Source organism: Bos grunniens, chromosome 27, assembly GCF_055505025.1.
Source record: "Bos grunniens cultivar Pamir isolate PY7600 chromosome 27, Bosgru_T2T1.0, whole genome shotgun sequence".
Lineage (NCBI taxonomy): Eukaryota > Metazoa > Chordata > Mammalia > Artiodactyla > Bovidae > Bos > Bos grunniens.
This window is the reverse complement of record NC_141191.1, coordinates 21,685,184-21,711,496: the sequence shown is the minus strand read 5'-3', so window position 1 is coordinate 21,711,496 and position 26,313 is coordinate 21,685,184. Positions and strand designations below refer to the sequence as shown.

The following is a 26,313-nucleotide window of genomic DNA, read 5'->3' as shown; positions in this document are numbered from 1 at the left end:
ACAGAGAACTATATTCAATATCCTTGATAAACCATAATTGAAGATATGAAAAAGAATGTATGTATATATACACACACACATATAACTGAATCACTTTGCTGTATAGCAAAAATTAATACATTTATAAGTCAAATTTTAAAAAATATGAAGCATTGAACATTGAAATTATCAAGATAACTCTCTACTTACAGAATTGTGACCTAGCAAGAGTAGCAGCTTAAACAGTCATTTGTGTCAAAGTACTTCATGGATCTCTGGTTTTCACTTTGCTCGGTTTCGGTTTTGATGAATAGCCAGGCAGTTCTGGGTGCCAGTGGGCCAGCGTTTTTGGTTTTGGATGACTCTGCATGATGGTATTGTAGATCTGTTTGATTGTAACTATGGTTAGTGTCATGTGCTCGGTTGTGTCTGACTGTTTGCAATCCCGTGGACTATAGCCCGCCAAGCTCCTCTGTCCATGAAATTTCCCAGGCAAGAATACTGGAGAGGGTTGCCATTTCCTTCTCCAGGGGATCTTCCCAACCCAGGGATCAAACCCTTGTCTCCTATGTCTGCTGCACTGCAGGTGGGTTCTTTACCCACTGGCCAGTGGGGAACCTGTAAGTATGTAGGAAAGTGAAATTGTAACATTCTTAGTTGGGGTAATTAGCAAAGAGACAGTGTGATTTCTGGAAATAATTCTTAAAATATAACTATGATTATACAATGAATCATTAATACCACAAACAAAGCATTTTACAAAACATAGTTCCGTAAAGCAGACAAAGTTCATGGGATTCTTTTTTACAGTATGTTGAAGTAGCTATAATTGCCATTGATTGTGAGGTCATCTGGTTAAATATTTTATGAGCTTTACCATAGTAATGTCACTTTGTGTGTAAATCAGGTAGATTTCCAAGTATTTTGACAAGATCAGTGTTGGGTTTGTTCATCATTATGCTCAACTCTTTGCAGGACTAGAGACATAGTGGTTTCTAAATAATTGGTAATTGGGTGATAAAATAGCATCATTGAAATTTAAAATCTCACAGAAACTTGATTTTATTACATTTGGATATATAACAGTAATGGTCACAAAACCCAACTGCAATATGAATCAGCTGTATTGATGTAAAAGAAAACAAATGATTTTTTGATGTAATGTTTTTCATCGTGTTGGCATAACCATTGCCAGTAAAATGTGTCTTTAAAAAAAAAGAAGAACTTTCCTAAGGTAGCTGATTATCCAAATAGTTTTTTAAAGTTTTTCCTGCTTTACACCTCAGACTTGCAGTTCTTTTAATACACATTTATACTGAATGATAATGTGATATTTAACTGTATTACTAAATGTTATTTTTGTAGTCTCTTTTTGAACTATATTAGTAAATAACCTGTGGCCTTTTTGTAAAATGTTTCTTTGTTTCAGCATAGTTTCCAAATAGTCAAAATGTGCCTAAATCCATAATAATGCTAAAGTATAGATTAAACAGCCTGCCCAACTTTCTTCCCTCTTATACAATAAGAAGTTTAAAATGCTGTGCTCCTGTGCATATGAAATTTCAAAATTATTTTCCTAAATCCTCTAACAACTCACTTGAACTCCTACTGGCCTCAAAACTAAGAACATAGAGCCCTGTAGCTCAGACTGGGGCCCCAAACCAGAAGTATTGACAGCACCTGCAGCTTAACAGAAATGCAGAGTTGTGGATCTTACCCTAGACTTCCTGAGTCAGCATCTGCATTCCCTGCATTATAACAGGGTCCTCTGGTCTTGTGAATATATTATAGGTTAAGAAGAATTCATGTAAAGGTCTATCTATATTCAAGAACACATCTAATGAGCCTTCTAGTATAGAAAACTTTTAGTTTTGAATGAGAGATGTTATTGCAACAAACAATGAATGAGTTGGTTAATTTTTTGTTTGTGTTTTTAGAGCTAACACAAGAGTTTGACAAACGTGTTTCCTCTTTCCTCCTAAGGTAATGAATGCTGTCGATGGATAGAAGAGGCTTCCCCCAGGAAGGCACCTCTAGCCAGCTGTTCCCATCCCCTTTGGCTGGGTGTGCAGAACGTGAATTGAGTAGTTCTCTCAGCATTTGCTTTTAAAACATAACACATTTTTACTCCAGTATACAGATTGTTTCAACTAACACAAATTCTTCTTAAATATTAAAAGTAGTTATGGTTTATGAATCAAGGACAAAGATACCTATCATAAAAACTTGGAATAAATTCATGGGCCAGTTTTCACCCAGCTATTTGGGTAGCACAATGTATCACATAAGAAGCCCATTGATTCTCTGATTTTCTGATTCAGAAAATTGAGACTATTAAGATACTGAGATTAAAAGATGTCACATCGCATTATAATGATAAGCTTTATTCATAAAACCTGTTAGTTACCTACGAGAGTGTGGAGGTAGCAGATGAGACTTGTTTACTCTCTCCGATAAGAATCCAGCCTCAGACTGTGTGAACTATAAAAACTATGAATTCATTACAAATTTCAAGTGGCCTGAAGTTGAAGATGACCATCCTTTTTTTTTTCTTGCTAGACTTTATTTCTAGCCTTTTTTGCCTGCTGGAAAAGAAGTATGATAATTGAAGCTTGAGCTCAACTGGCTAGAAAATCTTTGTCAGATTTAATACATTTCTATTACATCAGCAATATATTTTTCATCTCTTTTAATTATCTGAAAATGGGTGAAACTCTGTAATAACAATTATGAAGATTGGTTTATGATACTCTTTTTGGGGTTTGGCTTTTAAGTCTCTTTTTAGGTTATTTCTTCTATTGAACATAGCAGACATAATGATTTTTTGTTAAGAATTCTGATGGGGCAATAGATTAATCCTCCATTGATATCTTTATTATTTCTTTGTCCTCTCATCAGAAGTATGACAGTTAAACTACGTAAATACCTATTAAGATTAAATTATGCAAATCATCAAGCAAAAATCATATACTTTTGGTAATTTAGTTCAATATGAACTAAATGGTATGCTGTTTGGAAACTGAGTTTAAGAGAAACTAAAGTGGTGTGTTTGTTGATGCCAAAATGTTCGGCTTCAGTAAATATACTAAGAAGCTCTTGTGCCTTGTATGCACTGTTTAAGTCTTATTTTATTCTTTTTTAATTTGGTGAAGTGCAAGTTTTGTAAATGTTAGCAATTAGATTACGCTGTATACATTTTTTGGTACTGATTTTGAGGATTTAAAGCAGATTACCTTTTAAGACTACACAGCTAAGGAACTGGTATTTAATCAAAGAGACAGTGGTATTAACTTTTCAAAATCTGAATTAGACAAATTCAGCACAAAGTAGACTGGAAGACAAGAAGATAATGGAGTAACATATCCTTGGAATTCACTCATCCTTGCTAGAAGTATGATGTTTTATATTCAGTGACTTTATGAAAGAACCAGTCCATTTTATAAATCATTTGAGTGCAGTTCTTTGAGCAATAGGATGGTGGTCTTTTTCAGATTTTCTTTAAAGTGAAAGATTTTGATGACAATCTACTTAAAGAAAACTCAGAAGATATGATGCATTCTTACTTTTATCTTAAAGCATTTGGTCATCATTTTCCATTACCTGAAGTGCCAGAAGTCTTAAGGGCAAGAGCATCATATAATGTATCAAGAATTATATGCAGCCAGATTTTTTTCAAAGCACAGTACTAGAGCTGTTTTTATAGACAGGATTCTGTTAGGCATCCCCTCCTGTCAAACTAGAAACTAGAGGGGGAAGTGGTATTTTAATTCTTTACCTTGCTAGAGTACTTTTAATCCCCGCTTTAGCTTTTTCATGTAATTATTGAAATACATAAGTCAATACACATTAGAATCAGATATGGAAACATTTTTTAAAATAAAGTCTTTCTCATTAAGTTGTAAAGTTTCCCTTTTTGGTTTCATACATTGACTAATTTTTAAAGGGTTTTTTGTTTTGTTTTTAATTCTGTGGGATTATAATTTTTGGAGATGACGACATATCTCATTAGATATGTAGTATAAATTTTACCTGAGTGAACAGAGCATCAAATAGACCTACGTTTTGTATATATTTATAAAATTGTACCTTAAAAACACTTTCAACACTTTACTTTAAAAAACTTAATTGCTTAGCTCAAATTTGAAGACACTTGAAGTATAAGTCCTGAGAGTCCATTAAATTATTTTGATTTTTCCTGTTTTTAGAGATTATATCATATAGGCATCAATATTTAAGAATTTTTTCATTTAAAAATATTGTACAAATGCTTCATAGACATTAACTAGTTGCCATTGTGCGGTGAAAGGTTTGTTCTTTCAAAGGTAAAGAGAAACTGCATCTAAATACAATGATGAGACATTCAAGTAAGTGCTTATCTATGAATTCCCTCCTGTTATATCATAATAAAGTCTGGTTGATCACCTTTGATAGCTGTCTATATGAAATTGCCTTTGCACTGACAATCTAAATTGTTTTAAAGATACACTTTTCCTAATTGTCTACCAGAGATACTTGTAGGCGAAATTCATGTCAACAGCCTGGTTACAACATAGGTCTTTTGAGAAGAGGCGGATAACAAGATGAGGTGATTACTCATTAGTTGTTAAAGGAGTCTGAGGACAATTAGAAAGAAACTATGATATTCGAGTACACTGTACTCAAAAGATAGCTGTTGGAAATACGGCATGTTTGACAAAAGCGGTCTTCACTAGGAAAATCATAAGGTCTTATAACACGTTCATAAAAAATTAAGCTAGGAATCATGTGATGTATGCTTCAAGAAAACCTGTGAGAAAGCTGTTACTCCATTTATGTTATCTCCTAGCAAGTTTTCCCTATTTTGAAATAGTACACATAATCATGCTGGGCCAACTCTGAAGTTACACTGTATATATTATGGTACACAATTACTGTCACATATTTACTTGTAAAACTCTGAATTTAAGAAAAAAAAAAAAACCCACATATACCAAACTTGTAAAAGTTAAAACGCAAATCCACTTACACAGTAAACCGAAATGAAGGCATCCTTGAGTATGACCATCCCACCTGTCTCCACAGACCACAAATCCTGATCTGCTTACATTTTGGTTGAAGTGGTAACATTTCAGCAATGGATTTTCACTAGTAACATGTATCTGTAGTGGAGATAGAGATATTCCGCATCTATCTTTCTGTGGAAAACTGCTCTAAGTAACCCCAAATATTTTAACACCAAAGGTGGCGCGACTGGTAAAGAACCCACCCACCAATGCAGGAGACAGATCCCTGGGTGGGAAAGATCCCCTGGAGAAGGAAATGGCAACCCACTCCAGTATTCTTGCCCAGAGAGTCCTGTGGACAGAGGAGCCTGTTGGGCTGCCCCCCTGGTGGGGTTGCAAAGAGTCAGACACAACTGAAGCGACTGAGCATAGCATGGCCAGTTTAGAAGCACTTTCTCTTACTTGTGGAAGCGGATTGTGTTACATACCTTAAGTGTTCCTCTTTTACAGAGATACCACTGGAATTTTTTTACTTTGTCTTGGTAACAATTAACAGATTCTAATTTTTATTAAAACTTTAGCAATTTGATCATGTCACTTATTAAAAGCATTATGTTCTAACATTAGCGAAAATCTTGATCTTAAAATCCAACAGTCTTTTCCTTTATTAGATTTAGAACTTACTACCAAAAAATCTTTGCTACAGAACACAGGCAACTGTTACACTTTGTTAATGGTCCAAACCCTGCACTTTGCTCTTGTCTTTGCCAGAATGGATGTTATTCTTTTACAGTAGTGTCCTGATTTGTATCAAGTGGACAGCACTGAAGGGATGAGTTGGAGTAGTTTGAACTCAAGTTTGAAAGGAACTCCTGTGGATGATACACAGCTATCTCCCTGTGTATCTACCCTGATCTTCAGTGTAGCAGGAGGCTCTGAAATAGGATCTTCCAAAAAAAAAAAAAAAAAAGGATGTAAGTAAAGAGGATTCTTCTCCATAAGGGATGTAAGTAAAGAGGATTCTTGTCCATAATGCAGTCTAGGTTACTAAGAGCTCATTCTGTGACACCCTTTAATTGTTCTTTACCAACAAAAAGTTCAAATCAAAGTCTGGCCAATGCCAATAAAAACAATTTAAATCACTTGCAACCCTCTCACCACAGGAGAGTTGACAGCAAAAACAAAACCGGTGACAATGCCAAAACATAGACCTTTGATATTCTTGTCATAGCCAATACTCAGTATTTCTGTAGTTTACATTTGGGGGAGAAGAGCAATGTGCTATATATATATAATTTTTTTTTCTTATTTCTAAGTACCAGTTAAACCAAAAGGGGCCTTTGATAAGTGACTTTAAACTCTCTTTTATGCTAAAACAGCTCCTCATTGCTCACAAAGGACAGTATTATTTTATGGTTCATGAAAACTGATTTGTGTTGCATCTTCCAGGGAAGGTTTAACAATGTAAGGAGTTCAAGCCTGACCTGAACTTAATAGTTATTGTTTGGCAGGCAAAGCTGCTTATCAATTTAAGAAAAAAGAAAACGTGCCATAGAGTTCTGCTGATGTTGAATTAAAAGAACTGATACCACAGAAAGCTTCAGCTTATTCAGCTGAAACTAAGATTATTTTCAGAATTTAGATTTCATGTCTTTTTCTGTCAGTATGTATAGCCCCTGAAGCCTAGTATCAAAAGTATCTTAAATGACCTAACCAAACATTGTGTGAAAGCTGAATATTTTTAAAATGCAAACATGTTTTAAAATCATTTTAAAATTGATTACACACTAATCTTAGTGTAACATGCAAACATGTTTTAAAGTTCTTTAAAAAATATTACTTAGGCAAGAAGGAGAGGATATGAGCGAGCCCTGGAACAGCTAGAATCAAAAGGACAGTCTGTACACATATGTACATTTCAGGTATGGTCTTTTGGTTTGTTTATGCTTTTGCTACATGGTCTTTGCAGGGGTTTAAGACACCAGCTATTAATAAATACTGTTCTTGTTAGAAGAAAAAAGAGGTGTATGACATAAGTGAAACGGGTCCCCACCAAACACCTTACATTGTCACAAGTGTTTAGATTTGATCAACTAAACTTTTTCTTGCTCCATGCTTCTTTTACCACCATCAGTTATACCATTCCACTTCAGTTTGTACCGACTTAGTGATCTACTTGTGTGAAATATTACCTGTAGTTATTCCAGACTCTTAATAGAATTAAAACAAATTCTTTGGTTACTTGAAACTTAGCACAGATTTCTCAAAAGTGAAGAACAGCTGGGCAGTACTGATAACATCTGACTCATTATGAAAAACACTCAACATCATGTCTTGTTTGCCATAGATAACTGCTGACAGCGTGTCCCACTCTTCAAGGAACTGTTCTCATCAGAAAGCTGTCGGTCTTTTCTCTGGATGTATTTCTTTGGGCTACCGCAGACATGATATATAACTCACCATCAGTAAACGGCTTTGCTTAGCCAACAAGTGGGTCACTTGTAAACATACTTTGGTTGCAGCTTTATTTTTGTGAAGAAAATTCTGCTGTTATAAGATACGCCATTTTAAAAGTTTTAATTCTAATTCTCCTGTTTCTCTCCCATGAGTTGGGAATATTGTGATGAATGTTTAGTCTGGTTATGTCAACATATGTTGTACTTTTTTTTTTTTTAAGGCAGTTACAGTGTCACAGGTGACTGTAATCTGATAATATAATCCACACTCCAATGTGCCTTAAAAGCACACCATTCAAAGTGCACTTTTCTTGTTTTGACACAGTGGGTATAAATTGGTAACCTAAAAAAATAATAAAATGTGTGGTACGGAGATTCACATGGCATAACAATTGCTGTCGGGTCATCATCTCTGTCACTGACTTGTAGCTCACCAGGCGAAAATGTGAAATGTTAAGAATGCCCTCGGCAGTTTCTGTAACAGCCACTCAACTTTCCCTCTTAAGTGGAAAGATGGCCACAGACAGCACATAAATGATGAATGTGGATACAATCCAATAACCTTTATTTATGGACGCTAAACTTTGAATTTCATATAATTTTCACACATCAAGAAATATTCTTTTTTTCCCCAACCGTTAAAAACTATAAAATCCATTCTCATGTCACTGGCCAGACAAAAACAGGCAGCAGGCTGGTTTTGGTTGATGGGCCGTAATTTGCTGACTCTTGCTCTAGTAGATTTAACAGAATATGGTGAGTCCAGAATTAATGCCTTAGGAACACTGAACAATGATCAAGCAAATATCTTTGATCCAAAAGCTATATTTAGTGAGGATTACATAGCTCTTCTTTTAGAAGTTATAAAATATATTAATTCTTGAAACCAAAATGGATACAAACTACACGGCTATTCAAAAGGCAATCTTTGTAATTATTTTTTTTAAGGAAGTGAAGATCAAAAGAAAAAGAAACCAATTAGATACCTGCTGTATTGACTTTAAAAGGAAGCCACAGTAAGTTAGATCAAATGCATTTACTTTTATCTTTCAGAATAAATGCATCCCTGCAAAGGGGAGTCGGAAGTCAAGTCTTAACATTTGGTAGAGGTATGCATAAAAAAAACAAGTGAACACTGTTGTCGTGAAGAAGGCTCAGGTTGATTTTTTTCAATTAAGACATTAAAAATCATGTAGTAAATGAAATTACTGAGTTCTGTTCAGTTGCCGATATTTAAAAACAAAAACCCACAATATCCCAAATATTTCTAAAACAAAATTACCAGTCACCAACATATATAAGAAAACATTTCTGAAGCCTTTATTTACAAAAGCTTTAAAAACAAATAATCCCTCTGTTTTGCAAATGTTTAAAAAGGACCACCCAGTTACAGCATTGAAGTATCATGAATAAACAACATACAAGGGAAACAAACGAATGTGGCTAACATTTGGAGATTTGCTAATATTACCGAGTGAAGTGCAGATGACACACATCATAACTTGTAGTCCGTCATTTCAGGGCAGTTAATTATTACCAAAATGCCTTCCTACGCATGCTCTGGTCTGGTCACATATTCCACATGGCTAAATATTTCACAGTCTCTTTTGTCAATATATATAAAATAGATTGCAAAGATATACACAAAAAAATAAACAAGCATTACACTCCTCAGGTAGTTTTATTAGCTATACTGTATATAGCTAATAAATATATAATTTTATATTATGTTGTTTTGCACCAAATTTCTCCATTATTTATCTTTGTAGCAACTATGAAAGCTCAAATTTTTTGTAATTTAATTTGGTACAAAATATACCTAAAGACTTGGCAATCTTTGGATTTGAATGAAACTGATTTGTGGAATCAACAAATCAAGAGCATTGTAAATATGGCTCTAAAATTTTTTAAAATAAGGGTAAACAGAGATGGAATAAAAAGAAGCAGATAAGGGAAGTGTGCTATCATAAAATAACTGCAGCTTCAACATCTTGGGTACCAGTTTCCCGGCAGACATTAAATGTCCAATCACAAAGGATTTTTCCTGAAGGGTGTAAAGCTGGTTTGAAAAACACTTCAGTCACAGAGCAGCCTACACACATGCCAATTAGAAACGGACAGACACTAGATGTGCTTGGAAGATTAACTACTATGCACAGAAACAGCAGTTACTAAGCTCCTCAGTAGTTTTTTGTCTTTTCTTTTTTGTAGTCCTGCTGATTCAACCATTTGCACAGTGCATGTGCTATATTCCATGGGTCAAAAACAAGTAAATATGGTAAAAGTTGGCAGATGGTCATTTTTCCAGCAAAGAGCAAGGAAAACCAAAACTGCTGATAAAACAGAGGATTTGAGACAGAATCACTCTCTAAAGTGCAAAATTGATGGTCCACAATCTCAAATAGCTAAAACTCCTGCAGAATGGAAGGGAGACATGAAACAGGGAAATAAATTACAGTCAGTGCTAGTTAATTTAGGAACGGGAAAAAAACAAACCAAGCTCAAGTAGCTGAAGTTTATCAAAGTATTCAATACCATGTAGCTTTCCCCACTCACACACGCCTACTAACAAGTGTATTTAAGGCCGGATTGAACCTGAATACTTTTCTATTTATTAAGATCTGAGATAGGAATGGTAGATACTTAGTGCTGAAAGGCAGAAAAATAAGCTATGAAGAAAAAAAAAAAGTAATGTCTACTGTTCAAGGGATTCAACCAGAGATAAAACCTATATACAAGCATGTGTGTATCTCAAATAAAATAAAAATAAGAGAACTATTTCATGTCATGACTGCTTGCTGGCTTCCTCTTCATATGCATTCCCTGTGCCATTCTGTACATAGGATGAACCAGAACCAAGGCCATACAAATGACCACAATATTTGGCATCATCAATATGATCTTCAAAGAACATCTAAAAAGGAATTTTGGAAGGAAAAAAAAAAAAAAAAGATAATTTTAACCAAAAGGTATGACTGGTAATTTATTATTTCATCAATGTAAGTACTGACTATTCCTTAACTATGACAGCTCTTATCTATGGTGCTCCTCTGAAGCCACACATTTAAATTAAACATATAAGACTGATGTTCTTAAGAAGTACAGAGTTCAAAAGAAATCAAAGAAAAAGACTACCAAAAACTATATAAACACAATGCCTTTCCTATTAACACTCAGACCATTTTATGAGAATTTGTAAAATGGAAAAATGGCAGGCATTTTTAGTCCATTAATTTAATAATACTTAATCATGAGAATGAATAAAAATAGCCAATAATGGGTTGGGGAAGGGGCTAAGGTTTATAAGTAGCCTTAAGTCTATGTGAAAGGCCAAGACTTTTGGCTAAAAACAAACCCCAAACATGTCTGGACAGCAAAATCTGAACATTCACATTAGGTTATTATCCTTAATAAAGCCAAGAAAAATAAAGATAACAAATTAATAGCAGAGAATCCACTGTTAACCAAACCATCAAGGCGTATTTTTAAACGCAAAGCTGAGAACGCAAAAGGTTGTCTTGTAATTCTCTAATGGAGCACTATGAAGACGTACAAAATATTTACTCGTCAGGAACACAGTCCAAATCACTTCTGAATCAATACCACTTGGCAAAATAGCTATATGCTTCCTATTACACGTATTATTAATATATTTCTACTAAAAGTTCTAAATTCCCAGAATTATCCTCAGTCATTTCTTTAATGTCTAAGAGGATATCCTCTAATGAATTCTACAGTATTTTGCAAAAAGGAAAACGTTTTTGTAAGCAAAAATGTCCACTGTTTTCTTTTCACATAACTGGCTTTCTTTTCTTTCCATTTATCTATTAAGTACACCTATGCCCATCACTTAACCTAAGAGTAGACTTGGATTCATTAAATTTCACTTTTCTGTAACTGACTTCTTTATACTTGAAGAACTTCTCTCTGCCTTTTGCCTCTTAAGGAATGTCTGCCCAACATGATTTTTGACTTACCTACTATTTCAGATTTATTTAACCTCTTTAGAATTCAAAACCTTTTTGTAAGAATCTACTAAACAGCCTGAGTCCTACTCTGTAAATCCTCAAAGTACTGAAGTACGGCAACAGTTTAATACCTAAGAAAAGACAGTGCCAGGGAAAACTTAATTATATGGATTCCTTGAGAAGGAAATGGCAACCCACTCCAGTATTCTTGCCTGGAGAATCCCATGGGTGGAGGAGCCTGGTGGGCTACAGTCCATGGGGTCGCAAAGAGTCGGACACGACTGAGCGACTTCCCTTGACTTGACAGAAGCAACGCTAATGTGATTAACAGGAAGTACTCTGGAGTTCCCCTATTAATGTATATAACCTTGGATAAACGCTACTGGCCTCTAGCCTCGGCTTCCTCATCTAAGAAATAACATGGTTGGACCTACATAATTTCTAAGGTAGTTTAAGTTTCGTATTCTACTAAGAACTTATTTTCTTCTTTTCCTTCTGAACTGCATTTCAAGATGACTCATTTTTGATTACTTTCATTCAAGTGTGGTGGATATGACTTATATGGCAACTGTAATTATATCTTCACTTAGTATGTACTTATTGCCCCTGAAACTTTTGCCATTATATTTTAATGTTCTCAACCTAACAACCAACTGAGAAAAAGGCACTGATGTCTTCATACTTCTCTCATTTTGAAAAAGGCCATTCCTGTGAGCAGTGAGTCAGATCCTGCCTGATGCTGCGGTCCTATCCGTTCCAGCTCTAACTGTTCAGCAACTTCCTGTAAACCACCCTACAAGAAAGAAAAATTGCTTGTCAAAAGAAAAACATTGCAACATCTGGATTCAAAAATTACATAACATAGACAATGATCAAAACAGCAATGAGTTTCAATAAAGATGGACCTTATGAAGATCAGCAGAAAATAAGAGAATGTGAATCACTGATGCATTTGTTGAATGTGGGAGATGTTTATAATTCAATAGAAAATGAGATCTTAATTGGGGAAATTTATCTTCATCATACCCTTTAAGGGATGTGATGGCAAGTAATTTCCCTCAAGATATGGGGGCACCAGATCATATACAAGGTAACACAGGCTAATGTTTACTGAGTACACTCACAGGCCATCTCTCCATCCATCAATTTTTATAAAATGGACTGTAGGCAGGTACTTTATAAATTTTCTTAAGCTTCATATAAAAAGTTTCATCTAAATATCCCTAAACAGCTCATTTAAATAATGTGCACAAAACAAAGCTGTTATGACTAATCAATCTTTGACTACAGTTTTTGTTAGATAAAAAGAAAAAGAGTATGTTGTTATAAGAATATAACCCTTTAGAAGGGTCTGCTAAACACCCACCTGTGTAAATACTGCTAGGATTAGAAAGGAAAGATAATGAGATTGAAAGAAAGGAAGGGAAAGAATAGAGAAGGAAAAGAGGGAAGGAGAATGAAGAGGGGAAAATGGGAGAAGAGAAAGCAAAGAAACAAACATCAGGACCAACGACAAAACTCACACAAAGAAATTTCTCTCTAAACTGCTAAGGCCTCTACCAGCAAACTAGTCCTTTTCTACATCACAGCTTGAAACAGTGCTTTGCACAGCAGTTGCTTCAGGGCTAAAAACAGCACAAGGATTAGGTATCATTAGCAGCTGCTCAGGAGAGCAACAGAGTAGTCATTCAGTATGGTTGACTATACGTCAGAAAGTACCTTTGTCATCAACCTAAATTTTAACACTTCCAGTTACTCAGGGCATATTCAGAATGTCTAATATGCTCAGAAAATTTTCAACACCATACACGTAATGAATAATAATTTGGTGCTCTGTTCGCTGAAACTGTCACTATTCAGACATGTCAAATTTAAAAAGAGTATTTCCACAGCCAGATAAAAATATTTAGGCCTTGGATTCTCAGCATGCAATACTTTCAGGGGATATCCTGTCTAGAGACATGAGGACAGCCTACTGTAAGTTCACCTGAGTCACAGTAGAAGTCTATTCAAATTGCACAGAATTCTGCTTTTCTTTGGTGCTACAAACATGAAGTAGTATTTCTTAAAAACTTCCCAGATTGTATGCTATATCCTGTAATGAGGTAAGGGAACTTCAGCCCAAAGACTGCTTCTCAGGATTTTCAGTTCATCTGTCAAAAGCAAAGCTTCCTTAAGTCAATTCCTAAATTATTTCTTCCTACATAAAACTCTTTAAGGTTTCACCACCTCCTAAAAGTATGACTCCTTGCACTTCTAAAAAGCCAAGGAGGAGAAAACTTGATCAGCCTTGATGTAGGTTCTATGAAGCAACAACTTTATGTAAATGTTTTTCTTGAGTTACAGCTTAAGCACTAACACATTGTAAAAACAAAAACCACTATGTTCTTTAGGAGTCTGTACCCCTAGCAGTGAATTCACTCTAAAATTAAGAGCACTTTTCCTGATAAAGACACTTCCTTTTTGAAAGAATTAATGCTTAGAAGTAACAAATCATTACACACATGGTAATAAGCATCAGAATGTAAGCTGCTGTTTAGATAGGATCTACCCAATTACCAGCACTTACTACTAACAAGATGATGTCCATGGGTTGGTAGTGAGGAGTGAAAAAAAAAGAAAAAAAATCCCTTTATAGGAACATGACCCTATGACTAGACCTGAGAATATAACCTCCAAGATAAGCTGAAGGGGAAACTCTTTTTGCTACATGACTGACTCTAGCTGTACACTGATGGTCCCGAGACTTCCTCCTACATGTGTTGATTATGTGTTGGGAGACAGGGAGAACTTGCATTTCTGTGTCAGACTCAGATTCTGTGCTAGTTCATATTCAACGTGGCAAAAGAATGATAAGAATATGATCTTTGGTTTGAATCTTGCTAAAGCTTATTCTGCAAATACATAATGAAGCTTTGAATAAGGATTTCTTATAAACTATTTTTATGCAAAAAAGGAATCAGATGACAATGTATAATCAGATAATGTGCATTTAATATAAAACTTAAATATAAGGTTTAAATCAACATCTAACCTAGCATCTTTTAAGTCAGTTACCCACTCTGAATAGCGTGTTGATTACAAATAAAACCATTTAAAGACTTACTTTGAGATTTTTGCAGCTCTTCATGAGGTACTTCACATCATAAATGACAGGAAAAAACAATCGAAGGATCTCAAAGAAGTCAAGTTCTTCTTCAGGCAAGTTAGAGTTGGTCAGGATTTTGATTAAGTAGCCAAAGTCATAACCACTATGAAAGGGTTAAAGAATACAGAAGAGGGACCATAAAAACCACTGTGAAAAAAACATTTTTTTTCAATACAACTTTTAAGTGAGTCACACCGTAAACGGGAGAGGAAAAAAGAAATGAACCAGAAAAAAATGCACAAAAGAAGAGAGAAAATAAATACATTTACAGTTATAATGAGGAAATGCCATCATTCACAGACAGTGATAAGTATCATCAATCAGGAATATTAATATACAAATCTCTACAACTATCCTAGGGCTGTAGTCACTGAACTACTATTTAGCAGATCCTTCAATAGAGAACTCTCTAAAATCAAACTGTCCACAGCAGATGTCTCAAAAAATAAAGATGAAAGGAGACTTGGCAAAAATGTCAAAGATAGCAAAAAACTGGCAATCAGAAGACAAAAATAATGCCTATCTTCCCATCATTTATATAATACAATCATACATTTCAAAAACCCAAACAGTAAATTCCCTACCAAAGTATTTTCACTTAAGTAATTTTATAAAGAAATACTCTCTTCCGTCAAAATTTTGTTCCTGTCTCAATCCCTCAGAGATACTAGTGGGAATGTTGTACATGAGAGAAGTGAAGCTAGTGAAGCTGAGAACTACTATCTAGAGAACAAACAGCCAGTTCCCACATTCTCAAATCAAGATCCTGTCCCTACTGTCTGGCTTTTTCACAGCTTTATCCCTCCCTGCACTCCATCCCACAGTCACACCCCTTCTCTTCCCTATCAATCTTTCCTTAAGACCTCGCACATGATGCCTTCCCCCAAGAGCCCCGCTCCCACAGATTTCACAGACAAGTTGTTTTCTGCACCACCATTTAAAGCACATGCACTGTTTTCTCCACTTCTTTAAAGGGCAGGTGTCACATCTTGAATTTTTTTTTCCCTTATGACACATAGTTGGGACTTAAATATTTGATGAGAAAGGCTATTTAACATACCTTTTAAAGTGAGAGTACATATAAAATTTCTATTCAGTGTTTAGAGTTTTACTTCTTACTTTAAAAAGAGGGTAAAAAAAGCTTTAACATTGGAAACCGTAAGGAATATCAAGATATAAACAATAAAATCAGAGATTGTAGCCTATTTTGTAACTTAATTCCTAGAATCTTATCAAACTGCTTGACATACGGTAGATAATAACTTTTTTTGATGAATAAATTTTTCATTCTAAGGCTTAGCAATGTTAACTCTATTTATTAAATAAATAAACCTATGTAATAACACAGATGCCAAATGGCACTGCTGGACTTAAACCAAGGTCTGTTTTTTCAGCCTACACTCTTTCCACTATGCAGTGCTGTCTCCCTTAGACTGAAATGGACCCCACATCATTAAATAAACCTTTAAGGAGACCAACATTAGCCTGCTGAGCTATATGGCAGCCAATTCTCTGCTGAACTAAGCCCGAAATGCTGACACCATGACCCAAGTCAAGTGTGATGCAGCTAGAAAATGGTGTAACACAAATACCATTTGCAATGTAATCTTTTACCTATGAAATGATAACCATTTGACCCCTTCACAGAGGACTACTCCTGATGTCATAAGAAGTTCTGCAAAGTACTGGGTCTCAATTCCTTCCTCCTCATGTTTTTTAAACTGGATACCAGATGTTGTGAGCAGCTCTATAGAGTCTTGGGCATACATGTCCTCCCTGGCAGGAGAAAAAGAAAGACAACATTCAAAAGTGCCGTATTTCAAACTGTTTCTCCCACTGACATCTACAACTACAGTGCCAGAAATATCGAGAGAGAATGGGCCTGAGTCCATTTGTTCCAACATTTCATATATATGGAAGGTAAATGTGACTGAAATACAAAGGTCAACCTAATTTTAGAAGAATGTTCATACAGCAAATTATCATGTGAAACAGTCCAATGGTGAGACTTTAATCTTTACTATCCATCTCATTAGCCTTTCACAAATTAAGTAAATTTAACTGGGTTCAAAACAAAAAACACAGGGTCCTCTACTCACCGTAGCTACCACCACAGAGTAACAGACATGTTCTTATCCGGACTTTCAGTCTCAGCAGCCATTTTAATGCTGCCAAACAGAGCCGCAGCCACAGGGGTGAAGCCTGTGTCTGTCTCCCAGGCTCTCAGCAGAGAGAAGGGAAAGAGATTGAAGGGAAAACTCCTGCTGTGCCTGCGTTAAACCACACTCTCTTAACGAAGGAGGAGTTGCTTCCTCTCATTACCGATGAGCCTCTCAAACAGTTCCAATCAGCAGGAAGCTGTTTAAAATGAAAGACTCTGCTGGAGCAGCATTACTTTCTCCTTCTAACAGCTTTACTCCTAGAAGATTACTTTTCAAAATCAAGACAGGAAATCTAAACATAAGCCAATCTTTCAAGATTTTACTTAAGCCAAAAAGAAAACCATCTTTAATATCTATAAGCACAAGCACGCAGGTATCCAAAATACTATATTAAATCAAAAAAGTGATCAAAATGAAGGTATGTTTCCAAGAATGGAAAGTATTTCATGCAGTGCCCCTGGATGTTTCTATTTACTTTGAAAATTGTGAGAATACTGATTTCTACCACTTAGCAAAAGAAAGTTCTATAAAAGCTTTAATAAAACTAAGGCAAAAGGAATATTGCCTTTGAAAAGTAATAAAACTAGCAAATGAAGTATTTAAAGATAGGAATTGCAACAATTAATCTTAAGTCAAAATTCCCTGGAAAATTATGCCAAAAAACTCTTTCGAAAGGATATCTGAATAAACCCAATTCAAGTTTTTTCAATTACACAACAGATATTACTGTCCTTGTTATACAAAAACATGTACTTTAAACAAGTAGAATCTCACTCATCATGCCCAGATGCTCACTAAGAGACATTCTCTAGCAACTATAACCAACCAAAGGCATAAGAGACTCCTTCTCCAGGCTCACATTTTCTGGGCCATATGCTCACTTTACTTTTATGATCTCTCTCTTAATCATAATTTAAGCTTGAAGAGGGCAATGATTTTTGTCTGTTTTGTTCAATGGTATATTACCAGGGAGTACTGCACTATTTAAATCAGTATTTCCCAAACGCCCAATGATAATAATCACTCACATTAACTTGTCAACAATATGGATTCACAAGTGCCACACCTGGACATACTGGATCACCATCTCCAGGAGAGAGACCTGGATGAGTACTCTGGTGTTTTATGATCAAATATCATATTCTACTTTAATTTTCATGTATGTATCAAGTCTAAATTCACTTTAGAGCAAATTCCCAAACACTGATCAGTACCTAACAGTTCTAATTCTTGGATTTCAGCAATAGAAAGCAGGCAGAAGAGTTACAATGACCATGACCAACTTTCCTCAACATTATGTCCCTGGGACCTAGCACCACTGCTGACACATTCATTCTAGGAACTCAATAAAAGTCAATTTTCATCTTTCTTCAAAATATCCAAGATTCATGGTGTTCTTTCTTCACATTAGGTAGAACTGGTTTTACAACTGACCCTTTCTATTTAAATAATATTTTTCACTACATCCTTAAAGGTCTCTCAAGATATTAACATTAGGATGAATGGCAGCAATCAACTACAGCATGAGTTTTTCTGTATGAGAAAAAATGTACGAGAAGAAAAATGTCTTTCAAAAAACGCAGTAACAAAGCAGTTGTTATAAGAACAAAGATGTTTCTAGAAAGGAAAAATGTCTATTTTACCAAAACTGAGACCCTGATAGGTCACCTCCTACTCATATACTGAGATCATAGCACTACCTTAGTACAGAACAATGTTCTGATGATCAGCTTGGGAAAAAAGTAACACAGAGCAAATGAAATGGTAGAGAACCGATTTTAAAAAGGGTTACCTTTCGGGAAAAAGATAAAGGGAATTTTCAGAATTAAAGGACTTATACAAGGTTATTATCAGTTTAAATAGAGATAAGTACCTTTCACCCTTGACAAAGTTGTGGAGAGTATATTATTAAATCCAAAAGAGTGAAAACAGAGTCAGGCTAAACATAATGCAATTAGAAGCCATACTATTACACCATTGACAACACTATCCTCTAAGCTCATCAGCCCTGCTTGTCTTTAGATCTTATATATGCTAAGGATCACACTACAGAGAACAGAGGTCCTTAAACGGCACTACCATCAACTGGGGCTTCTCTAGTGGCTCAGATGATAAAGAATTCACTTGAAATGTAGGAAACCTGGGTTTGATCCCTGGATCAGGAAGACACCCCTGGAGAAGCAAATGGCTACCCACTCCAGTATTCTTGCCTAGAGACTCTCACAGATAGAGGAGCCTGGTGGGCTACAGTCCGTGGGGTCACAATGAGTTGAACAAGACTGAAGGGACTGACCACCACCACCACTACCACCATTAATTGTCCTACAGCTTCATTTACTATTTTGCAAATTGGATGTAAGATCATATGAAACAAGCAGAGACTGTCAAACAGAAGGATACTGCAGTATAGTAACATACTCAAAATGTATTCAGCATTTCCCCATCTTACAGTTTGTAAACAATCTGTCCTCACCCCAAAACACTGGAAACTTCCCTAAGCTATCAAGACTACTCTTACCAATTATACAGAAGTACTGTAAGTAAAGAAACTGGGTTGTGACCCAGGACTTGAGTTAGAATTCAGATTCCAAATTGTTTCCTAAAAGAAACACCAGGCTCAAGGATACTAATACTTCTCCCATATGTAACCTGTAAGTGGTTCTGTGGGCTGGGCTGACCCGATAACTGATTTGAAAGGAAAATGCACCCAAGTTTCTAGGAATGATCTTATTATCACCTCTGATGAGCCTTCTATTCACACAATGGACTATGACCATAATAAGAATCTCTTCATGAGAAGGATAACTTTTACAACAAAGACATATATATTTCAAATTGCACACAAAGTTTGAAAGCAAAATTAATGTTGTAAAGTTATCTTTTTTCTATCAAAAAATATTTTCAAAACCCAGTTTTCCAAATTTCAAAATAGTGGCAGTTATGCTTTTAAAATAACAGCTCTAAAACTCAAAGTATCTGAATTTAAGTCTTCTTTATCCTGATTTTTTTTTTGTCCCATAATAAAAAGAAGAAACATAAAGTTTTGAAATTTTAGGTTTTAAATATTTCCAGGGTAGCAATACCAAATTTCATTTGTTGTACCTGATGGAAATCAATGTCTAAAATTAAACTAAAAAAAAACAAGTTTGGGTTAAATTTATTTCCTACTTACGTCAAATTAAATTTAAAGTTAAACTGCCAAGTTGAAGTTCCTGGTGGGTATTCTCCTTGCTCATTCATAAATGTCAGTCCTAGCTGAATTATCTTCAACAAGTCTACATTACACCGCAACAGTTGGTACTGATAGTCAGCATTGCTCCTGAATTCTCCAATGGGTCTTGCAACCACGCCTGGAAACTCGGTGTCCTGTAAAATAGTTTTAAGGGTCATTACTTACTAAACGGTCGAAACCACAATCCAAAAATTCCTAGAATAATTAATTTTGAGTACACATTGTTGGGGTGATATTCTACACAATTCATGTTCAATTACAATGTACCTTTTAACTAGAAGAGTATTACTTTTTAAAACGATAAAACCACAAACTTAATGACTTCATCTTACTTTAAATATCATATCAGTAAAAATTACCATGTATAATGTACACATAATAAATGCAACTAAGTACTCTATTCCCGAGGAAGGAAGAAGAAGAAAATTACAAATTCATGTTTTTCAACAAGTATGTGAAACTATGCTAGCAGTACTGTAATATTAAAACCAATGAAGACGGTTAAAAAGACTAGAAAATGTACCATACTTTTTATTTTTTTATTTATTTTTTATTTTTTTTTTTGTACCATACTTTTTAATTGCTTTTCTGAAGTAAGCATTTAGATAAATACCAAAACCCTCCTACTTTCTTGGCCTAAAACAATACTCTCTACACTCCAGAGAAAGCACACGCTTAAAGACTGCATGCCACCACTCATTCCTGTAGAATGCTATCACATGTCTAAAGTCGTCACTGCTTTCATTTGAGAAATAAATGATCACTATGAATTTCTACTGGAAAAAATAACTTCATTCTAATTATGGATAAGAAAATACATCTATTAAATAGGACATTATCTGTGTACATTCAAATATTCATATTTTAACCAACCAACCTGCCCCTCACAAAAGAAGCATATTTATTTATTTGTATTAAATGTGCTAAGAAAATAAACATGTCATTTTAGTAGTAAAATTCAAATTAAGAAACTAAGAACAAAACCTAAATTTCAATTCTTATGAAGGAGAGAAAGGGAAACTTTTCTAAATTCAGTCAAACTCAACAACCACTTTATTGGATGCTACGTATCATGCTAAGTGTTGGGGGGAGAAAGGATGATTAAGATACTAAGCTCTTTCTTCTCGAAGCTAATATCTAGAATACAGTAGAGAAGTCAAAACAGACAGTGCCCAAGAACCAAAAAAACTAGTTAATTGAATAGACAGGCTAGGCAGAGTGAACAGTATATGCAAAACTAGAAATGATTAACAACAACACAGTGTGTTCACGGAACTCCACTGGTAATTAAAAAACAAACAAAAAACTACAGATCAATAATGCTTCATTGGGAGATCTGAATTTTTTTGTTTGAGAAAGACATCTAGGAGCTCCATCTGGTATTAGTATCAGGCCTTAGTGTTGCTAGGAGCAGACCTGGCATTCATAGCTAGGTCCCAATGGGTCTTCTGCTGAATATAAACAATTAAACACCGTAATATCAGACAAGGCCAGTCTGTAATCATAACTGAACATATGCAAAAACACACACACTGTCCAAACCATAAACATGATCAAACCTCCTTCTATCTTAAATAATGAGTGACTGTTGCTTCTTTACAGCTTTAGCCTCACTCTAGTCTTCTCTCATTCTAGTTGAGACTCATTAAGATATCCTATCGTGGAATTACCCCAGCTTGAGCCCCACTTCTTCACTCCCTAAAACCACTGCCACACACCCCAATTCCTAGAAGGTCTTTCCAACACTAGCTTATGCAAATAACCCCATGGTACTAAGAATGCATTTTCCCTCAATGCAATGAGTAAGAAACCCAACTTGTCACATTACTGGTGTGTTCTTGGTGGTCTTCAGTTGGGAGGTCATTGACAAAATTATTTTCATTAAATACCTAGAAAAAAAATCAACCAGAAGGGTTGAATTCAAGATGTTTTAAAATCCTCTTTCATAAAAGGCATTTTAAAGATTTTGCTCATAGGCATACCATAGCAACGTAATTATATTTTCGGATAACTTGACGAATTTTCTTCATCTCTTCATCCAGGTTGCAAGCCCAAACTTCACAAATTCTTTGGCTATGATCTACAGTTGCTGCTGGCATAGTGAGGGCACAAGGAGTTTAGCTGCCAAGCATCAAAATGTTATACTTGATTGAAGATTTGTTCTGTAAATACTTTATCCTTTATTTATGTACCTGCAAAATAAGAATCAGTTATACCAGGAATCTGAATCACAGAATGAGGTGATAGAAACCTAAGAGATATTTATTTGAGGTCTTTGATTTATGAGAAAATCAAAGTTTAGGACGTGACTTGTCTAAAGTCACACCGCTAATCAGTAGGAGGAAAAGGACAACACAGGTTTCCTGGTTCTAATGTTAGGTAAAAACTGTTTTCTGCATACACACTAATCATTTTTAAAAACTTCCCATTAATTAAAAATTTCTCTGAATTCAACTCACTCTCTGAATAAAACTTTATAAAGACATCCCTTTTCAGGTAAACATGAAAAGTCACATACTGATACACGTGACAAGATCAGATGTTACTAGGGCAAAGGTAGTATTAGTACTTGCTTTTATTCCTAATTGAACATTCAAAGTCTGATTTAACTACAAAATTTACCAGAATTTATTTAGGTCAGATGAGAGGGGCCAAAAGTAAATAATTTTTTTCTTTTAAAAAGTTCTTTCTGAGCAATAAATAGCCACAGAAACTGTTTCAATGTCTGTAACTGCTGATGGGAAAAAGAAGGGAAGCGACAGTCTCTGCATTTCAAACTCTTTCTAATTTCCTAAAAATCCGAGCATTTTCCCTGGTTACCAAACACACATGTCACGTTTCTGGTTCTTACAAACACAGGTTTCATGGTAACAGTTCAGACCAACATTTTGGTTCTGAAGCGGGGAAATTCCAGATCCTCTTTCGCTTTTCACACAAGTTTGAAAAAACCACAACAGACAAGTGTAAAAGGGAGCTGTGACCTCTTCTTATAACTCTACAGTCACAAATGTAACCTCGAGTGCTCTAAGAACAGAAACCGAAGATCGAAGGGCTACTCCCTTTATAACCCACTTCACTCGGTTACCCACACACAGACACACACACACACACAAAATTTGGAAAGGCCCTGTCGTTGAACATTGCTTTCCTCCACCTCGCTCTCTACTACACTTCCAGAAGACCTGAAGAGGCACCAGAGGCCTTCTCGTTACTGGAGGTAGCCAACTCCGAACAGCGGGTTCCCAACGAAACGCGAGGACAGTACAGACAGATTCAAGTCACAGATAACTCTCTTCCCTGGCAGAGAGCCAGCGCGAAGGCTGCTGATAACCACTGACTGGAACCCGATTGAATCCCAAGCCCCGCCGCGAGAAGAACTGCGAGGAGCTGACGGTCTAGGCCACCGCCCTCCACTCCCAATTTCCGTCCCGCACCACTGAAGCCCCAGGTACAAAGCCTTCGCGTCATCACCCCGCGCCACCCCCTCGACAGACCCCCCAGCCCCAAGTACCTTCCCCCCCGCCACTCGCCGCCCGGCCCGTCCCTGCGCCCGCCGCGCTCCAGCTGGCGCCATCGCGCGCCCTCTCAGGTTCGTCGTTCCCGCCCCCTTCCTACTTCCCCAACCCGCCCCTCCCCCCCCCCCAAGTCTGAGGTAGACGCGAGATCTACTTGTGTCGCTGAGCTCGCGCTCCTCCTCTTCCTCCTCGCCATAGAGACAGCACCCAGCGGCGGCAGCGGCGGTGGCGGTAGCGGGGGGGGCAGCGGCGGGTGCCCCATAGACACCGCTCGCCCGGCAAGGGGGAAAGGGGAGCCGAAGCTTCGCCGCACCGCGCTGCGCTGTCGCTTCTCGCGCGTCCGGGCGGGGGCGCCGGATGATGACGCCATCCGCAGAGGGGGCGGGGCACGCAGGTGACGGAGGCTGAGGCGGTGGAGAGTTAAAGCGGTCGGGCTGTCTGGCTGGCTGGTTGGGGCGTCAGGGCCGCGGACCGCCAGCCTCGAGCTGCGAGTTCCCTTCTCTTCAGCTGCTGCGCTGACAGTAGCATGCCCCCCCGGCCCCGAGGACCCCCCGCCGGGCCGGCTTAGAGAAGACGCGGCTGCCCAGCACTTGGGCCGAGCCGTTCCTGCCCGCTCCTCCTCTGTCGCTGGAGAACCGCCGGGCTGAGCCGCTGGGAGAAGCAGGCCAGAGCCTTCCGGGGCCTCGGCCCGGGGACCCGTGGAGGATGAGCTGGCTCTTCCCCCTAACCAAGAGCGCCTCCTCCTCCGCAGCTGGGTCCCCCGGTGGTCTCACCAGCCTCCAGCAGCAGAAGCAGCGCCTGATCGAGTCCCTCCGGAACTCACACTCCAGGTGACTGGCCGCTGCCTCTCCGACCGAAGGAAGAAAGTAGGGCGGGAGGGCGGGCTGGTGCTAACCACACTCGCAGCTCCTCAGGCCGACTCCCGCCAGCTGCCGCCCTTTTTTTTGGACATATCTCTCTTGGTCCTGGGTCTCACGCTTGCTCTCCCGTCCCTGACCCACATTCAGGATTTCTTCCGGGACGCCCTTTCCCCCGCTCCCGCCCCCACCACTGCTCAGCTCCCCTAATTCCGACTTCCCTCATCTCCCCGGACACACCGCTGCCGGCTGCAGTCTGTCTCCTGTCTTGTCTGCAGTGTGCCTTGCTTTGCCCGGCTTCCTCACCATTTCCTTTTACCCACCTGTTTGCCGCGTTGGCCGAATTGTTAAAATACTATACTTGGCTAAAAAGGAGATTACTCTTCGCAATTCAAGTTTCACGAATAGTGGACTATTTTTGGAGAAAAAACTTTGAACCCTAAAGGAAGGGGAAAACAAAGTTTTCATAAGTGAGTTCTCTTCTGGGAGTAACGTACTCAATCCTCTTAAGTCTCTAATAGATTTACCCTGTTCATTCTAACCCACCTCCCCGCAGCTGGTAACTATCAGTGGGTTCATTTCTCACTTTGAGATTCTTGTTCCTACACTCAGGAATTACCTTCAAGTCATTTTGATTGTTCTGCTGGCGTTGTTTTTGTTTCGTTTTGTTCATTTTCAGCGTGGTCAGGTTAGAAATATTTTGCAATTCAGATTATTTCAGCTGTTTTTATTGCAGGTATCTGTGACCTCTAGTGGTTTTAAAAAATTAGAACAGCCTCTTCATATGAATTATGCAACTATATTTACGTGTGTCAGCATGTATTTTAATGGAAAGATATCTGCATCTTAATAGACTATTCATATATTTGAAATACATCTTGAGATATTAAAATTGGTTAATTCTAGGAGCCATTTTATGTGTTATACTAATTTTTTTCTAAACAAGTTATAGTATGGAATAGTTTTAAATTTAGGTGTATTGTTAAAAGAAAAAAATCATTGCAAAATCGGTTGGCTTTAGTGAGGCCTGTTGCTGATTGAACTTCAGGTGTTCCTTGGTTCTTTTTCTTTTCTTTTTTTTTTCCTTTGGTTCTTTTTCTCAATTGTTCTGCTGTTCAGAACTTTAGAAAGGTGAGAATTTGTGGTATTAAACAGGAAAGAATAGCATGGTGTTTGATGTAATGGTAGCTTTCTTTTTGGAAAATTAAGTTCGTAGAGTTCTTAAAAGTCAATCTGACTCTGGTTTTCTCTACTAACCTGTAAGAGTCACTTTTACAAAATATGTTTATAAATTAAGGATACTCCTTTTTAATAAACATAACAAAAGTTCTCACTTTGGAAGGCCGTTTGTTTACAATTGCCAAAATACTTTCTAGAACCATACCTTTGGAATTAATTGCTTTTAAGCCTTTAGGATATTCTGTTAGATATTCTCACAGATGGCAAATTTTATTCTTTGAGGTTGGAGTTGAATTTTCAAATACTCCAAAGTCCCTTGCTGCTGAGGCTGGTAAATAAGGAAAGTGATGTGAAATGTATTGTGTATTTTTCTGTGTGTGTCTCCCAAACAAAGTTAGAGTTGAAGGCAGGAATTGCTAATCTAAGGAATTCTGTAATTAGCTTAAGAGGATCAGTAAATACCCTGAGTCAAAAGCAGAAAGGATCTATTTTGTTTGTAATTTTTTTTTGAGCCAGAAATTATGGATATATAATTAGACATGTGACATTATCTACAGTATTTTGTGATATTTTATGAACAGCTACCTTTAATTGCTTTGATTCTTATAATTTCTTTTATAAAAAATACTTGAAGTTTTTATTGAAATAGTTCACATTTATAAACTATACTTGGATAATTCTGGTGACAATGAAGTAGGTCATGTACATGGCAGTTTTTAAAGAATGGTATGGTCCCAGAAAAAAATTTCACCTATTCTTGTTAAGTTTGCCCTTTTAAGTTATGACATACATTTTAAAACTAGCAGGTAAAAATGAAACATCTGTGCAGTATCTG

General features: G+C 36.9%; 3 protein-coding genes across 11 annotated transcripts in view; 2 read left to right on the top strand and 1 right to left on the bottom strand.

Moving 5' to 3' along the window:
• The window catches only part of ZDHHC2 (zDHHC palmitoyltransferase 2), a 67,711-nt gene extending 63,306 nt beyond the window's left edge, over positions 1-4,405 (top strand). The window contains exon 13 of the mRNA XM_086380672.1: positions 1,963-4,405. The gene's annotated coding sequence lies outside the window, so the exon portion shown is untranslated. The remainder of the gene's footprint in view (positions 1-1,962) is intronic.
• Positions 4,406-8,713: 4,308 nt separating this feature from the next.
• CNOT7 (CCR4-NOT transcription complex subunit 7) lies at positions 8,714-24,733 on the bottom strand. 7 transcript variants are annotated; one of them, XM_086380674.1, is made up of 7 exons: positions 24,623-24,733; positions 21,910-22,119; positions 19,868-20,061; positions 16,148-16,309; positions 14,492-14,636; positions 12,068-12,178; positions 8,714-10,331 (listed from the first exon to the last, which is right to left on the bottom strand). In XM_086380674.1, the coding sequence occupies exons 2-7, from the start codon at positions 22,024-22,026 to the stop codon at positions 10,203-10,205; spliced, it is 858 nt and encodes a 285-aa protein (XP_086236800.1). In that variant the 5' UTR covers positions 22,027-22,119; positions 24,623-24,733; the 3' UTR covers positions 8,714-10,202. The 7 variants fall into 7 exon arrangements, with proteins under 7 accessions (XP_086236800.1, XP_086236799.1, XP_086236801.1 ...); XM_086380673.1 differs by lacking the exon at positions 24,623-24,733 and adding an exon at positions 23,597-23,780; XM_086380675.1 differs by lacking the exon at positions 24,623-24,733 and adding an exon at positions 23,439-23,570.
• The window catches only part of VPS37A (VPS37A subunit of ESCRT-I), a 33,677-nt gene continuing 31,198 nt past the window's right edge, over positions 23,835-26,313 (top strand). For all 3 annotated transcript variants that reach the window (XM_086380669.1, XM_086380667.1, XM_086380668.1), the window contains exon 1: positions 23,835-24,272. In XM_086380669.1, coding sequence (XP_086236795.1) covers positions 24,148-24,272 — 125 coding nt within the window. In that variant the 5' untranslated portion in view covers positions 23,835-24,147. The remainder of the gene's footprint in view (positions 24,273-26,313) is intronic.

What these genes read in the sequence shown, in the direction of transcription:
- CNOT7 (XM_086380674.1), bottom strand. Translation starts at nt 22,026, where the DNA reads ATGCCAGCAGCAACTGTAGATCATAGCCAAAGAATTTGTGAAGTTTGG. An exon ending in AATATAATTACGTTGCTATG is followed by an intron (nt 20,062 to 21,909) that starts GTATGCCTATGA and finishes ACTATTTTACAG; the next exon opens with GACACCGAGTTTCCAGGCGT. An exon ending in AAATGGTTATCATTTCATAG is followed by an intron (nt 14,637 to 16,147) that starts GTAAAAGATTAC and finishes ACCCTTTCATAG; the next exon opens with TGGTTATGACTTTGGCTACT.